Genomic DNA, 14,884 nt, shown 5'->3' with positions numbered 1-14,884 from the left:
GGAGAAAATTGGACATTGACAAAGGGCTGGTGCAAGTCATGCAAGAACTCTACGGAAACGCCAGCAGCGCAGTTCCTCGTAATGGACAGAAGGGAGACTTCTTCGGAACATCAGTGGGCGTCAGTCAAGGATGTCTGCTCTCTCCCTGCCTGTTAACCTTTTCATCGAGAAGATAATGCAGGAGACCCTCCAATACCACCACACCTCTCTATCACCAACTTGAGATTTGCTGATGACATTGACCACATGAGAGGAACTTCAAGACCTTACCAAAAGACTGCACATACGGAATGGAGGTCAGCACGGTGAAGTCAAAGTTCATGGTGAACTTCAAGACAAACACAAGTGCATAATCTGAAAGTAGTGACAAGTTTTTAGTTATGAGGAGCTATCCTGTCCAAGGATGGCACCAGTACCGGTGAAGTCTGAATAAACATTACCGTGGCTACCGCAACGAATGATCAGTTTATTGACAAGTAGCTCGATCAGCTTCCCCACCAAGTAAAGGCCCTACAAGTCCCATGTAGTCTCTATCCTACGGTACGGTTCACGGGACGTGGAACGCAATCAGTATGTCCGGAACATGACTGCAACACTTTTTGACGAAATCTTACTTTGTTCGGACACTTAACCAGGCACGACTCTCTGTGCCAGAGTGCTTCATGGTGCGCTAGAGGAAGGTCGCCGTCGAGGTAGTCAGAAGAAAATCTGGATGTAAAATATGAAAGAGTGGACAGGATTGGATGAATAACTTGTAGTAGTCCTCAACAGACCAGTCTGGCGGAGGTTCTCCGTGTCGTCGTCCCTCATTTCCCCTACCCCATCATGCCAACGGCCATAGGAATGATGATGATGACGATGATGATGATGTTGTTGTTGTTGTTGTTAATGATTATCTTACTGACAATAACGTAGTGACGTAATCATCTATGTATAGAATGTGTTCTCTGCTGGTCAATTTCATTAATATGGTCCGTTGCGTCCCAGGCCGATTTGACCTAAAATCAATTTGGCTACACTCCATCATATAAATCATTGTCAAAAGACGCTCTGTAAAAGCATTTATTTGTTCAAGATCAAAAATAACAAACGTGTTTCTCAGATTTTTGGTTTGTTTACATATTTTTTTGCGAAATGGAGGCACCAATGTACGCCAAAAAGTATTCAGAAAGACCAACAAATGTAAGTTACAAAAATTTGTATTTTGATACACTCCAGGTATCCTTACCAAAAAAACACATCAAATTCGCCCCTTTCCAGTTTAGCGCCCCCTAGCGGTTAGCAGGTGATATCAAATCAAAGATGGCTGCCTATGGGGTCATAACCCATATGATATGAAGACATTGACAATCGATATATATACAGTAAAGTCGTTCGCTAAACACCATCAAAAAAGAATTAAACTCATCTACAAGGTAAATATGATTGTTTCTTCAATTATTCTTTTATAGTCAGCTGATTACATCTATTTAGTATCATCAAAATTGACGGTAGGCATCGGTGCGCTGTGTTGAAAAGAGCGGGTGGGGTAATGTAAATACATTACATATCGGTAGTTAATACATTGAAGTGTTAAATTTATGTTTGAAACAGCGTAAAAATATTTAATAAGTGAACTTTAACAATAATATGAATGTTTACCACCATAAATCAATCAATCATTATTTTAAAGTAATCCCATCAACACACAGGATGAAGTGCATTAATACCACTAAGCCTCTTAGGTTGAGTCAGTGCAACTGTAAATGCTGTAACAGGACTATTTCAGTGTCCGAAAGTATTTGATAAGTTGCATGTGTGTTTAAAATCTAGATAGAACATATAATAGTGTCACACAGCAATTAGTCACTGTCAGTGTGTTACAATGATATTACCAGTGTAATGGCAGAGGTAGTGTTCACCCATCAAGTGCCAAAGGTTACCAATTTGATTCTCTGTCAAGACAAGCCATAGTCAAGTAAAAAATAGTATTGTATGTATTTGTCTGAAAACAAATGAGCCAGAGTGTGGAGTCGCATAAATTGTTATTCTTTTTGCAGGATCTAAAATGTCGAAGAAACGTAAGCTCGGGGACGGCTCTACTAAAGATGTTCAGCTGTATTGTCTGTGCCGACAGAAGAATGACGAGAATGAAATGATGGTTGAATGTGACTTCTGCGATGGTTGGTTTCACCCACGTTGTGTTGACATGGATGAAGACGAGGCTGGTTATTTGTCTTCATGGAACTGCCCTGGTTGTATAGAGATCATGAATGAAAATCCAACATTGACTCGCAAAGGTAAACATTTTCTGTGAAGTGTTTAAATATATTTTGGAAATAGATCTGTTTTAAAATGTTAGCTTAGCATCTTTAGAAGTACTGACAGAATAGTGTACGGTTTGGATCCTTATCAGCTTGCACTTAAAGACACAAGCTGATCGGGATCGAAACTATTAACACTCACGCTAAGTCCATTTTCCTGTGACGCAGATTATATTATAATAAAATTTAATATTATAGACAAGGAATGCATGTGCCTATTGGGATTAGTGCTTCAGTATAGATAAAGCAGATACTCCTGTACAGTGTATATTGCATGATTTAAAGCCAAAAAAACAGGCAGTATTATTAGTTGTACATATTATAAATCATGTAGCTATAAAGTCAAAATCTGGTCACTTTCGCTCAGATGATTGGTACAACGACTAAAGGAGTCTCGTTATGTGAAAGCCTATATTATTATGTATGTTTTTGACAATGTGAATCTTGATGAGACAGTGTGGATCAAAACATTCATTGTTGGATTTCATGTAGCACTGGTCATATTTCATTCACTTGGCAACTTCTTTTGCAAATTAGCCATACCAAGCAAAAACTAATAATGAAAAAGTTGTAACTAGTTTTTTTCAAGATTCAAAAAGCAGTCTTCGCAGATGCCAAATTCTGTAATATTTAGATTCTATCTTCAAAATTATTTACCAGCAACTTATACATATACAAAGTCTCTGTAAGCATTTAACTTGAACAAAGTACTTTAATTAGTTAAATTTATTTATTACAGCTTTACTGGCTTTCCAAGGAAGAATTGCTCCAAAGAACGGCTGGGGTCAAGATTTCTATGTCACCGATATCGACGAGAAGGTCTTGGATGAGAAAGTCAAGACAAAACGACATAGAATTGAGGGATACAACCTTTTTCGAGAAGGCAAAGTATCAAAACTAAGTTGCGTGAAATCCGAATCCGGAAAATATATATATTTTAAGGGTGTCGCTGTCCCTTCTATGAAGGATAAGGACTACCATGTCCATTTGTGTCTGAAAAATGGTGGTACCTCCATGAAGTGGGCAACTTGCACCTGTCCTGCTGGTAATGATGGACAGTGCAAACATGTTGTGGCCATTGTGTACTTGATAATTGACCTCCATAGACAAGGAGTGGAGAAAATTCCAGACATCCAAACTTGTACAGATAAATTACAAATGTGGCATGTGCGAAAACCCATTTCTGACGAACCACTTTTGTTTAGTGACATTAACTTTGTAAAACATGACCCTTTCAAAGTGGCAAAGAGAGAATTGTGTTCTACAGTGAAATATCACAATCCTGTACCGCACTTTGCAAAAGCTGTGTCAAGTACACAGATTGAAAAACTTGTTAAATTGTATGACACTGGTGGGCTGAAATTGCCAGTTATAGAAACATTAAGGAGCAACAACTGTGAGCCAGTGTTACCAAAAGCCCAAAGTGATGCAAGTGACTTGAATGACATGCTCTTTGAGCGATTACAAGAAACAACCAGTACCTTCAGCAAAACTTGCCATGAATTCAGCGAAAATGAGAAGACATTCTATGAAGGACTTATCACCTGTGACATTAAGATGTCTAAAAACATTGAAAAACAAACACGGATGCAAAGCAAAAATGCTAAGTGGTTTTCTGAGCGCGAGTACAGAATAACATCTTCTACATTTGGAACATTTTGTAGAATGAAGTCAACAACTGATCCATGTAAAACATTTGACCAAAAAAAGGTGCACTTCACAAGTCGCAGTGTAAAACATGGGATCATGTATGAGAATGTTGCGTTTGCTAAATATGCACAACAGACAAATGTTACAGACAGTGCTGTAGGTCTGGTAGTGAATCCAAACATTCCATTTCTTGGTGCAAGTCCTGACCGAATAGTTCTGACAGAAGATAGGGTCATGAAGTTGGTAGAAGTGAAATGTCCATACAGTTTGTTTGATAGAAAAACTTCAATCCAGAAACAGATAAATAATAGATCATTCTATTTGAAAAAAGACAATGACAGAGTCAAGCTACATGAAAAGCATGACTATTACTTTCAGATTCAAGGACAGTTAAATATTTGTGGTATCGAAACATGTGACCTGGTTGTGTTTGTTCCCCCTGATGACATTATGATAGTTTGTGTGGAAAGGGACCAACACTTTTTCAACAGTGTCATGTTGCCTAAGCTGTCAGACATATGGTTCAACAAGTTACTGCCACATTTTGTTTCTTAATGCTTTCTGTAGTGTCAGTCTATGTTATTAGATGCATTCCTTTTATATTAGTGTATTATTTGAGTCGTGTTACAGGAAAAGGTACCTTAAGTAGATTGAAACCAGATAGAAAATCTCAGTCCGTTCTGAATCCAGTTTGCTATTCATCCAGTAAAGAATAGATGTTGAATCCCTATCAGACTGCACTTTTAAGCAAAGGCTGAACTATATTCAAACTTTACGTAATCTCCGTAAGGTCCCTTTTCCTGTGATATGGCTCATTACCTATGTCAGGAATTACACAGCTCTCCTTACAGTGAAAATGGTCTTTAATTGAGTGGAGTTAGTCGGAATAATACTGCATGTTTGAAATGTTGTGGTTAAAAAAAAACTGCCTTGTATAAAAATTGTAAAAATGTACTTTTATAGATCTGTAATATATGTTTATATCATATGTATTTTAACTGTTTGAATACAAATGGCATATATATCAGCATGACAAAATGTGTTTTCAGTTTAGTAAAGTTCTAGTTCACAAGTCATCTTAATTTAACCCTTTGCATGCTGGGAAATTTGCCGTCTGCTAAAATGTCGTCTGCTGAATTTCTAAAATTAGCATTTTCTTCGATTTTTTTCAAAGAATTTTATCAGAATAGCAAACAGTTTGGATCCTGATAAGACGCCACGTTCTGTGGCGTCTCATCTGGATCCAAACTGTTTGCAAAGGCCTTCAAAATTCGGTTCCCGCACTGAAAGGGTAAATGTGGTTAAAAAACTGCTGTCTCATGCTTGCTCATAATCTGTATAATATGTTGATATGTATTTTGAATGTTTCCATATGGAAATTCATGAATTAAAAGTGTAAAGTTTACTTCTGTTTTTAATTTTGATAAACATGAATGAAGAGTGACCATTCTCGTCTTAGATATAATGTCTGGTATAAATGGTGTCTGCTGAATTTCTACAGTTACAGGTTCTATATGATTTGAAAAACAAACGATCTTTGGCTTCCGATAAGTTCTATACACTAAGTTAATTTTCAAGTTTAACTTCAATGACTTCATTCATTACCAAATGGATCTTGATCGCTTTCTCATTTTTGCACCGAGAGGATTGATTCCACCAAGCACTCGTTTGAGAAGGCTCATGGACCTTTTCAAAAACCAATTAGATATACAACAAATGTACTATGTAAAAATTTTATTAAGCGTTCTATGCACATTTGAGGAATAACATTATTATTTAAATATATCAACAAATAAAAGCACTAAAAATAAGCATCATTTATAAATAATCAAAATCAAGAGATGACCTAATATTTTAACAGAGGTTTAGCTTTAATAAATAACAAGGACAATTGATTAGGAAAAAACAATTGTCTGCAGATTAAAATAAATCTTCATATTCAAGGTCATTTTTTTGGTTCTTCTGAAGAATAGCAGTAATAAATGTTGCTATCTCAAATTAACACAAACATTAGGAAAAGATATATAAATATTAAGTATCAAATTTAATTACAAGTATTTTCTGAAGTAGAGCTATAGCTATAATATATAATTTAATTTATATCTCAAATTATAAACATTAGTTTGGACTTCATAATATTATGACAATTCATTATTTCATTTCTTAAATGACATTCTAAACTCTTTAATTTCTATTCCATAAAGATGAATGATAATGACTAAAAAAAAAGTGATGTGACCAAACATTCATACACTCAGTGTTTCATCAGCACTATATAGATGATACAGAATAACAAATCTGCATATAAACATCTTGCAAAATTCTTTGTAACTATGGGAAGTCCTTGGCAACAATGGATAAAAAGGTGTCATAAATTATGGGACATCCTTCATATGGCACATGGCCTTAAGCAATATCCAGCTGATCAACTCTCGTCTACACAGTCACTAGGGGATCTATGACCCCTTGTTTATTGGCATTGATTGGGATTACAGTGGCCACCTGCAGTTTTAAGTGTGCATTATCTAATATTGCCAGCAGATCAATAAGTCACTAAAATTTTTTACAGGTTCTTATGCAGTAAGGGTTTAGGCAACATTTTAATTTTAATATTATAACTATGTTGTGTATTTTCCAAATCAGTCTTATAGCCTATAAATAGGATAATATATCAAATGCAGTAGAATATGAAATAGAGGACCAGACATGTATGTTTTATAACTCTATTATAAGATATATCACTATAGAGTCAATAATTATTTGAAAAATCCTGATTCTAGTTCCATCATGGACTATGTTATTTTATACATGTATGAAATTGAAAGTGATTCAAGGTGCATTAACTAAGTATTTAGTTCATATCCATATTAGGAGCCAATTTTCAGGGAAATTTCAGGTTTGCATGCTGACAAAAATAAAAATTATGGAAATCATTTCTTGATATTTCACATTAATCTGACAGTCGTGTCCAAATGGTTAACACTGTAAATGCTGGGAAATATGTCGTCTGCTGAATTTCTAAAAATATAATTTTAACTATCTGCTGAATTTCTAAAAATATCATTTTAACTTTCTTTCAAAAAACACTATCAAAATATCATTTAGTGGCATCTGATCAGGATCCAAACTGTAAAAAGTAAAGGCCATTAAAGTTTGGTTCCAGCACTAAAAGGGTTAAAATAAAATATAAACATATGAATTCAGGACTTTTCACAGTTTTCTGTATTAAATTTTCAATGATATTGTGTTTTTTTTCTTCAGTAATCTTACTTTAATTATATTTACACTTTAACACAATATTTAATACTGAACACACATATGAAATAACACTTGTTCAGTTTCTGCAAAATCACAAAGGCCGGCTTCCCATCTAGCGTGCCACAAAAGCCATTGTAAATTGTAACTGTTCAAACAAGGTTTCTGACAGAACCACAAAGAGGACCTTTTTATTTATTCTTAAATAAGCTACCAGTGAAATTGGCCAAGTGAGCACAAACCGTCCAAATTTTTTCCAACATTGGGCAAAGTGATATTGGGACTGTGTGTCTGAGTATTTCAAATTCTTTCACCTTTCTTATTGCTCGTTCCACATGCACTCGTACTGCGGCTATGTTCCTTGTCGCCGCAAGCTGTTGGGAGGTGAACTGAGCCTGGTTCTCAAGAAACGGGGGGATTGTTAACGATAGGTTTCTCTCCTTCAAATCCTCTTCAATATCAAAACCTTTGTCGGCCATGACTGAATCTCCCTCCTCCAGAATATCGTATAAGCCACAGTGCCTTACAATTTTTTTGTCACTGCATCTACCCGCATATAAACTTGAGATGAAAGTAATTTGGCCACTGGGTGCTATACCCACGAGTCCTTTGGCAGTGTTATGGTGTTTATAGGAGCTAAATGTTTCCCTTTGGCACACTGATGCTGACGGCTGTTCAATGAATATCTCTGTACAGTCAATAATGACTCGTGTGTCAGGGTAATCAGTCCGGAATGAAATGGGCATTGTTTTTCGCACCTGTTCGTGGGACGGCCAAATCGGTAGGCACCTTAACCTGTCAAACAGGAAAAGAATCCAGGTATTCACAATCTTCGAAATGTGTCCTTCAGATAAGTTATACAAGTCTGCAATTACTTTCTCTGGAAGACCTTTTCGAAGGCGGACCAATGTGAGAAAAAGTTCCTCTAGGGGAGACAGAGATCTGGATGGCCCCCTCTTCGACACAAACTCATACGCTTTACCTTGAGAAGTATTTTCCGAACCAACATAGTACAAAAAGTTACATTCAGGCTGAAGGAAGTGAAAGAAAGCACACATAGCTGTGTATGAAGGGAAGCCAGTGTAATATCTGATGTCACTATCAGAAGAACAGAACCGCACAATCGTAAACTTTTCTTTAGATCTTGCATGCAGCAGGGCTTTGTGCTGCTTGAAGAGGTCCTCTTTGTGTGGTGAAGGGTCTGCTTCAATGTCTTGAAGGCTGTCATCTGTAGATGAAGATTGCTTACTAGTGTTCAAGGTATCTGGCGAAGGAGAAACATCCTGTATGTCACAGTCATCAATGACATAGTCCATATTGTCACTTGGTCCAGAGTATGAATGATCTATCATGAATGAACTGCCAGAGACACACCTTTGACCACTTTCTGTCACTTTCAGCGTCTTAGGTGTTTTGTCCCTGAATAGCTTTCTACGTGGAATTTTTGGCGTGACCCATGAAAATATTGTGGGCAGAGCGTCTTTTTTCAACCTTCTACGCACTTGTCCTGGCACAGCCACTTCATAACAAGTTCCCTCAAAATGAGCTGAACATATCCTTGTATGCTTGTTCAAATTAAAGTTCTTTCCAATGTCTCTTCGAATGTTCTTTACCCATTTCTGTTTCAAACTTTCATCCTTGGGAAATGAATGGAAAGAAAGATTCTGCGAGGATTTCACTCTAGAGTCACTAGTACACAACGGCACACAGCAATGATGAGGCATCTGAAAAATAAACATAACAGACACTGTTATTGCCATTTTCAATGTTAAACTTAAGGGCCCGGAGAAAAAAATTCGGTTGGTCTGGAAAGCGGAAACAATCAATTTATTTTTTGGGGCCTATCATAAATGGAAAAAAAAAATTTTAAAAAAAAATCTGGAAATGCTTATCCTTTGAGAGCAACCAAACCAAAAATGAAAGTAAAAAATTTGCGACTCAGTTTTATCATATCCATTCATGAGAGGGAGGCAATAGAAGGTTAAACATCTCTTACCACTAGCACCGGCTTAAGCAGTATTCAATACTCAACACGAAGCGTTTTATATTCAGACGACCACACAGACTTTACATGTTTTAGTGTTTCCCTGATTTTAATAAAGTCAAAGAATGCATTTATGACATACTGTTCACATATGATAGTCGATACTGGAATTTCATTTAAAAATGATTGTCATCTATCAATGAGGATTCACATTTATTTAATATTAATATTTTTACATATAACATTTTATTTGGACGCTATTTTCAGCCTAAATCTACCTCATTTCAATGTACGTAGATATCAATGTGTTTACATTACCCCACCAAGTCTTTTCAACACAGCGCACGTCAATTTTGATGTAAGGACTTGATATTATCAGCTGGCATTAAGAAAAAACTGCAGAAACAAATATATTTACCTTTGTTGTGTTTGTTTCTCCTTTGATTATGTTTACGTTATGAATTTAATGTATATTTATCGATTTTCAATGCTTTCATATCATATGGGTCATGACCCCATAGGCAGCCATCTTTGTTTTGAAATCACCTGCTGACCGCTAGGGGCGCTAAACTGGAAAGTCGCGAATTGTATGGTCAGAAGCATGAGAATATAGTGAGTTATCTAGTGATCAATAATTACCAGTACTTCCAAACAATTTAAGCAAAAACTGTTATCTTTAAACACTCTTTCTTAGTAAAAACTGTGCCTGACTGGAATAATTTTAGTGATGACATTATGAACTCTTCAACTATAGACATTTTCAAAGCCGATGTATTAAAACATCAAAAGTACAGGGTATCAAAAAGTTGTTGCAACTTATTTTTGCAAAATTCAAAAAGTGTTTACCAAACTGGGGTCACATTGGGGCAAAGAAGAAAATGTTATAATAATGCAAACAAAAACATCATTATTCAGTACGTTTTATGAGTTCATTTAATAATAGCATTATTTAATATGTTTATTAAATACAGCGTTTTTTCTCTTTATAAAGTTGGTACTGTACAACAGCACCATTCCTAATGAGACAATTTTTTTCCAATTTAAAAAAATCTCAATTGGCACATAAAAAATCTGTTGTTGAGTTGCATACGAAAATGTTAATTTCCGTTTGTCAAATCAGAAAAGGCTACTCAATAGGTCAGTGTACGTGTGTTTTCACCACATCCCAACACTTAATCCAGTGTTGTCCAGATTTTCTGTTTACTCAGTACTGTTTACTGTAATACATGTACCTGCTGCAGTATTGAATCATCTAAAAGACCGTACTGATAAAGAAACAGCTTGATTGATTTGAATTTATTTTAAAGGAAATGTCTATTCAAAATCATTCTCAAAATAATTTAGGTAAAACAAAATTAAATGATTCCAATTGTCTCTAAGCTACATAGGTTTTATACTAAAATCAAAACATCCATGCTTTCCATACGGTAACGTGCTGTTTTACATAGGAGGTATTATTCTTGTGCGCTTTTTATGAAGGATGAACAAAAAAAGGTTTGTACAAAGTTTATTTGAAGCTACAATTTGATGACGTCGCGTTAAAATTGTTTTTTGTTTTTTTTCAAAAATGTGTTTCCAATGTCAAATTTAATAATAATCATTTGAGAATGCAATAAAACATAATAATAACAGTTCTAGGTAATCAATTAAATTATATGTATGTTAAAACGCTTTATGTGTACATCTTTTGACAATATTAAACATGAAATGCACGATTTCCATGAGGATTACACCAGGTTGCCATTATCAGTCTCGTAAGTAACTTGTCAAAAAATTCTCCTGGAGGAGTACAGCACAGTCACTGGGTAGTGTGGAAGGTATAGCAACGCCAACAAACTGACACAAAACCACTAACAATATCTATTGATAGTGACAATTGGTTATTAATGTGCCGAAATTCCAGTGCCCTGAAATTGCTTTCCTTATGAATCATTATTTTGATTTGCTTTGAAGTTTTAACACTTAACTTGATTTCTTTTTTCTTTACAGCCAAAAGAATTGATAAAATGGAAAAACGAAAGTAAGCCATATAATTTCTACATGTAATTAGCATGCTTGTTAATTGTTGTGTTTGATGACTGTGTTTTCTTAAGTTGCTGTAGATCTTCTTTAACGCAAACAAAAGTTTAAATGAAGACAATCATAAAAAATGTGTAATGTACTTATCTGATCTTTCATGTATAACAAAATGTATCAAAAGGATGGAGCTAAATAATATGCTTTTTGTTATCAAAGAAATTGTTTTCAAACTTAACATACATATATATTTTCATCACTTGCCAACACAAATTGTTAAATAATGATTTGAAACATTTAGAACATCAACATTAAAACAATGAACAACCATAAATTTGGAAAATACTTTCATTTCTGTTTAGATTTTTGTTCTGATTAATAGTGTAGACTACGATATTTTTTTAATTGAAAGATAATCTTCTAAATTATTTCATATTTGTGAGTATCTGACTAACTTGTAGAAAAAGCCCGGAAAAGAAAATTAAAAGAAGAAAAACTGCTCGCACAGATGAAGAAGAAAAAGGAAGAAGAACAGGCAGAAGAAACACAGAACATAAAACTGGTGGAGGAGGAACAGACACAGAAAACTAAAGGTACCTAGCTGTCTGTCTCTTAGCAACAGAAAACTAAAGGTACCCAGCTGTCTGTCTCTTAGCAACAGAAATCTAAAGGTACCAAGCTGTCTGTCTCTTAGCAACAGAAAACTAAAGGTACCAAAACTTAAGGTACCAAGCTGTCTGTCTCTTAGCAACATAAATCTAAAGGTACCAAGCTGTCTGTCTCTTAGCAACAGAAAACTAAAGGTACCCAGCTGTCTGTCTCTTAGCAACAGAAATCTAAAGGTACCCAGCTGTGTGTCTCTTAGCAACAGAAAACTAAAGGTACCAAGCTGTCTGTCTCTTAGCAACAGAAAACTAAAGGTACCAAGTGGATTGTCTCTTAGCAACAGAAAAGTAAAGGTACCAAGTAGATTGTCCATTAGCAGCAGAAAACTTAAAGGTAACAAGCAGTGTCTCTTGAATGTGGGGTAGGCAGTGATTTATTTGCCCAAAATAACAGCCTATTAAGGCTCTTCCCATTGGCAAAAAGTAACGATATTTCTAAAAAATCTGACCAAAATTTCCCCAAAAAGATGCCAAACCTTTTCAATAAAGTCATTGATTGGTTTATTGAATTTATAATACAGCAATATTATTCTGTAGCACTTTATAAATTAACTTTAAAAATGAAGTTAAAAATGCAATTTTATCCTACTACCAGATGAAAATCGAATGGTTGCTATTTTTAGATATTTTTTTTTGAGAATCTATTTTTGTCAACAACGGAAAACAAAATTTTCAAAAATGCAGTATTTTATCATGCTCTTTTCGAACCATGGTAGCGCTCGGCAAAGGTCACGCTACCATGGTTCTAAGCCTCGCATGATAAACTTTATCTTTACCCAAAACTCACATAATGTGCTGTAACAAATTGGATTACTGTTATTTATGATCATATCAATCATGTTTCATTTTCCCCAATTTCATGGTACATGGTTTCATCGCTACAAGTTAAGGACAAAGCAAAAATAGCTGAAAAGAAAATAACTTTACTAAAGCGATGTAAATTCAGCTTAACAAAATTTTGATGTAGAATCCCCGCCAATATCAGGGATCCCAACTGGGCTTGAAATTTTCTTCAGCCAAATATTTCTTTCCATCTTGAAATTCGTTTTCATGGAGGGGGGGGGGGGGATTTTTAGATTTTTTTTAAATGAAAAGTTGAAGACATTTTAAAATGAAAAAGACTTATGTTCTTATGTTAATATCAAGTTCCTTATCAAAGATTGATGAATATTAAGGAATATTCTTAACAAACTGACAACAAATTACTGAATTTTACTTGACAAATTTCCATAGCAGATCTGTCATCTCTGGTGTTCCACGTGCAATTGTGCTACTTTGAGGATTCTACACTGTATTTGTATATGAGTCTAGTTCTCTATGAAAACCCAGCTTAATGCATGTGCGTAAAGTGTTGCATTCCACACAGGCTAATCAGGGACAACTTTTTCCACTTAAACAGAATTGTTCCCTCTAAACAAAAATCCAGTGTTGGTGGAGGGTGTTGTCCCTGATTAGCCTGTGTGGGCCTTTGAGGCTAACATGGATGACACTTTACACAAATGCATTAAAGGGGCCTTTTCACATTTTGGTAAATCGACAGAATAAAAAAAAAAGTTTCAGATTCGCAACTTTTCGTTTTAGATATGATATTTGTGAGGAAACAGTAATACTGAATATTTACTATGCACTAAAAGAGCCATTATATGCATCTTTTGACAATTTAAAATCCTGAAAATTATAAAGCATTGCAATGCAAAATGATTGAATAATTTGCAGAGTTCTGTTGTAGTCGTTATTTGTTGTGATACTATGAGAATTGCTTACATAAAGTTTAAAATACATCACTCATTGTGTGAGCACAGATAGCCGAGTGGTGTAAGCGATGGACTTTTACTCCAGGGATCAGGGGTTTGAGCCCGGTTGAGGGTTACTTTTTTCTTTCTTTAATTTTATTCTTGTTTTTTTTAATGAAGCTTTTTAGATCCAATGTTTACATTTATCAATATAAAGCATTTAATGACAAACTTCAATACATGCCCAAATATGTGAAAAGACCCCTTTAAGCCCCATTTTCACATACATGAAGCATTTATCATATTTTATCAATATCTTTCATATTCCATGTGTTTTCAGGTCGACCATATACAGTGTCGATTGCCGTACCGGGGTCTATCCTGGATAATGCCCTTACTCCAGAACTGAGGACATATCTTGCTGGGCAGGTTAGTTACTGCTCCTTCACTATTACTGTAAAATCATTATTACGTTTTGGACATTAACCCATTTATGCCTAGTGGACTCTCCCATCCTTCTAAATTGGATCAATTTATTTCCAAAATTAGGGATGTCTAGTATATTTATTTCTATATTTAGAATATTTCTTAAAGAAATTCCTTTAAGCAAACAGCACAGACCTTGATGAGACCCGCATCATGCGGCATTGGTTTCATGGGACGACCATCTACGAATTTGAAACAAACACATATTAAAATACCTGACACAAAGTCCTCAAATATTTTTAGAAATCCACAAATGTGTGTGTCGACAAACAAGTTGTTTGTGAAAAAACACAATATTTCATGAATATACATGCTTTACAGTATTAATAAATCACAGTAAAAGTTGCCTTTAAGTCATGGCCTTTACACTTCTAATTCAATGGCATTGTCATATATCGATGGTCTTCATTTAAGTCGAACTTACAAAGACACAACTTTCCAGGAGGGCTATTTTTTCATTTTCATATTTATATGCACAATGCCATAGGTAAAAATTATTTGGCTTTGCATTTTACAATAATGTTCAGCTTCACATTTTTGAGTGTTCAGCTTCGCATTTTTGCATATTTTTATTTTCACAATCACAGTTCGGCATTTTATCATATGATCGGTTTGGCGTGATATGATTGGTAAGCCGGTTCGCCGTTTTCTGGGCATGTGCGCAGTGATTTCCTGCCCTACACAGTGCAAAAATCACAAAATGTCCAAAAATGTAGGTTTGTCATTTTAAATGGAGACCATCGATATGTTTCCTTTGTGAATGGATATATTGCTTTGCTGGACAGGTTGGTT

At 35.1% G+C, this 14,884-nt stretch overlaps 3 protein-coding genes across 5 annotated transcripts in view; 2 read left to right on the top strand and 1 right to left on the bottom strand.

Moving 5' to 3' along the window:
* The first annotated feature begins 1,050 nt into the window (after nucleotides 1-1,050).
* LOC127847778 (putative methyltransferase C9orf114) overlaps nucleotides 1,051-14,884 on the top strand; it is a 28,516-nt gene continuing 14,682 nt past the window's right edge. Inside the window, exons 1-4 of the mRNA XM_052379916.1 lie at nucleotides 1,051-1,182; nucleotides 11,182-11,212; nucleotides 11,670-11,801; nucleotides 13,947-14,035. Coding sequence (XP_052235876.1) covers nucleotides 1,135-1,182; nucleotides 11,182-11,212; nucleotides 11,670-11,801; nucleotides 13,947-14,035 — 300 coding nt within the window. The 5' untranslated portion in view covers nucleotides 1,051-1,134. The remainder of the gene's footprint in view (nucleotides 1,183-11,181; nucleotides 11,213-11,669; nucleotides 11,802-13,946; nucleotides 14,036-14,884) is intronic.
* Nucleotides 1,245-5,358, top strand: LOC127847776 (uncharacterized). Of its 3 annotated transcripts, none has more exons than XR_008034166.1 (3): nucleotides 1,245-1,415; nucleotides 2,040-2,279; nucleotides 2,502-2,963. XR_008034166.1 is itself a non-coding variant. In XM_052379912.1 (3 exons), exons 2-3 carry the CDS (start codon nucleotides 2,048-2,050, stop codon nucleotides 4,506-4,508), a joined length of 1,698 nt encoding a protein of 565 aa, XP_052235872.1. In that variant the 5' UTR covers nucleotides 1,245-1,415; nucleotides 2,040-2,047; the 3' UTR covers nucleotides 4,509-5,358. The 3 variants fall into 3 exon arrangements, 2 of the variants coding, with proteins under 2 accessions (XP_052235872.1, XP_052235873.1); XM_052379912.1 differs by lacking the exon at nucleotides 2,502-2,963 and adding an exon at nucleotides 3,043-5,358; XM_052379913.1 differs by lacking the exons at nucleotides 1,245-1,415; nucleotides 2,502-2,963 and adding an exon at nucleotides 3,043-5,358 and having other exon boundaries at nucleotides 1,448-2,279.
* On the bottom strand, nucleotides 5,756-9,758 carry LOC127847777 (uncharacterized). The gene is made up of 2 exons (XM_052379914.1): nucleotides 9,611-9,758; nucleotides 5,756-8,932 (listed from the first exon to the last, which is right to left on the bottom strand). The coding sequence occupies exon 2, from the start codon at nucleotides 8,930-8,932 to the stop codon at nucleotides 7,400-7,402; it is 1,533 nt and encodes a 510-aa protein (XP_052235874.1). The 5' UTR covers nucleotides 9,611-9,758; the 3' UTR covers nucleotides 5,756-7,399.

Source organism: Dreissena polymorpha, chromosome 10 (assembly GCF_020536995.1).
Source record: "Dreissena polymorpha isolate Duluth1 chromosome 10, UMN_Dpol_1.0, whole genome shotgun sequence".
Taxonomy (NCBI): Eukaryota; Metazoa; Mollusca; class Bivalvia; order Myida; family Dreissenidae; genus Dreissena; species Dreissena polymorpha.
Note: the sequence above shows the minus strand (reverse complement) of the source record. Positions and strands in the feature narration are given on the sequence as shown.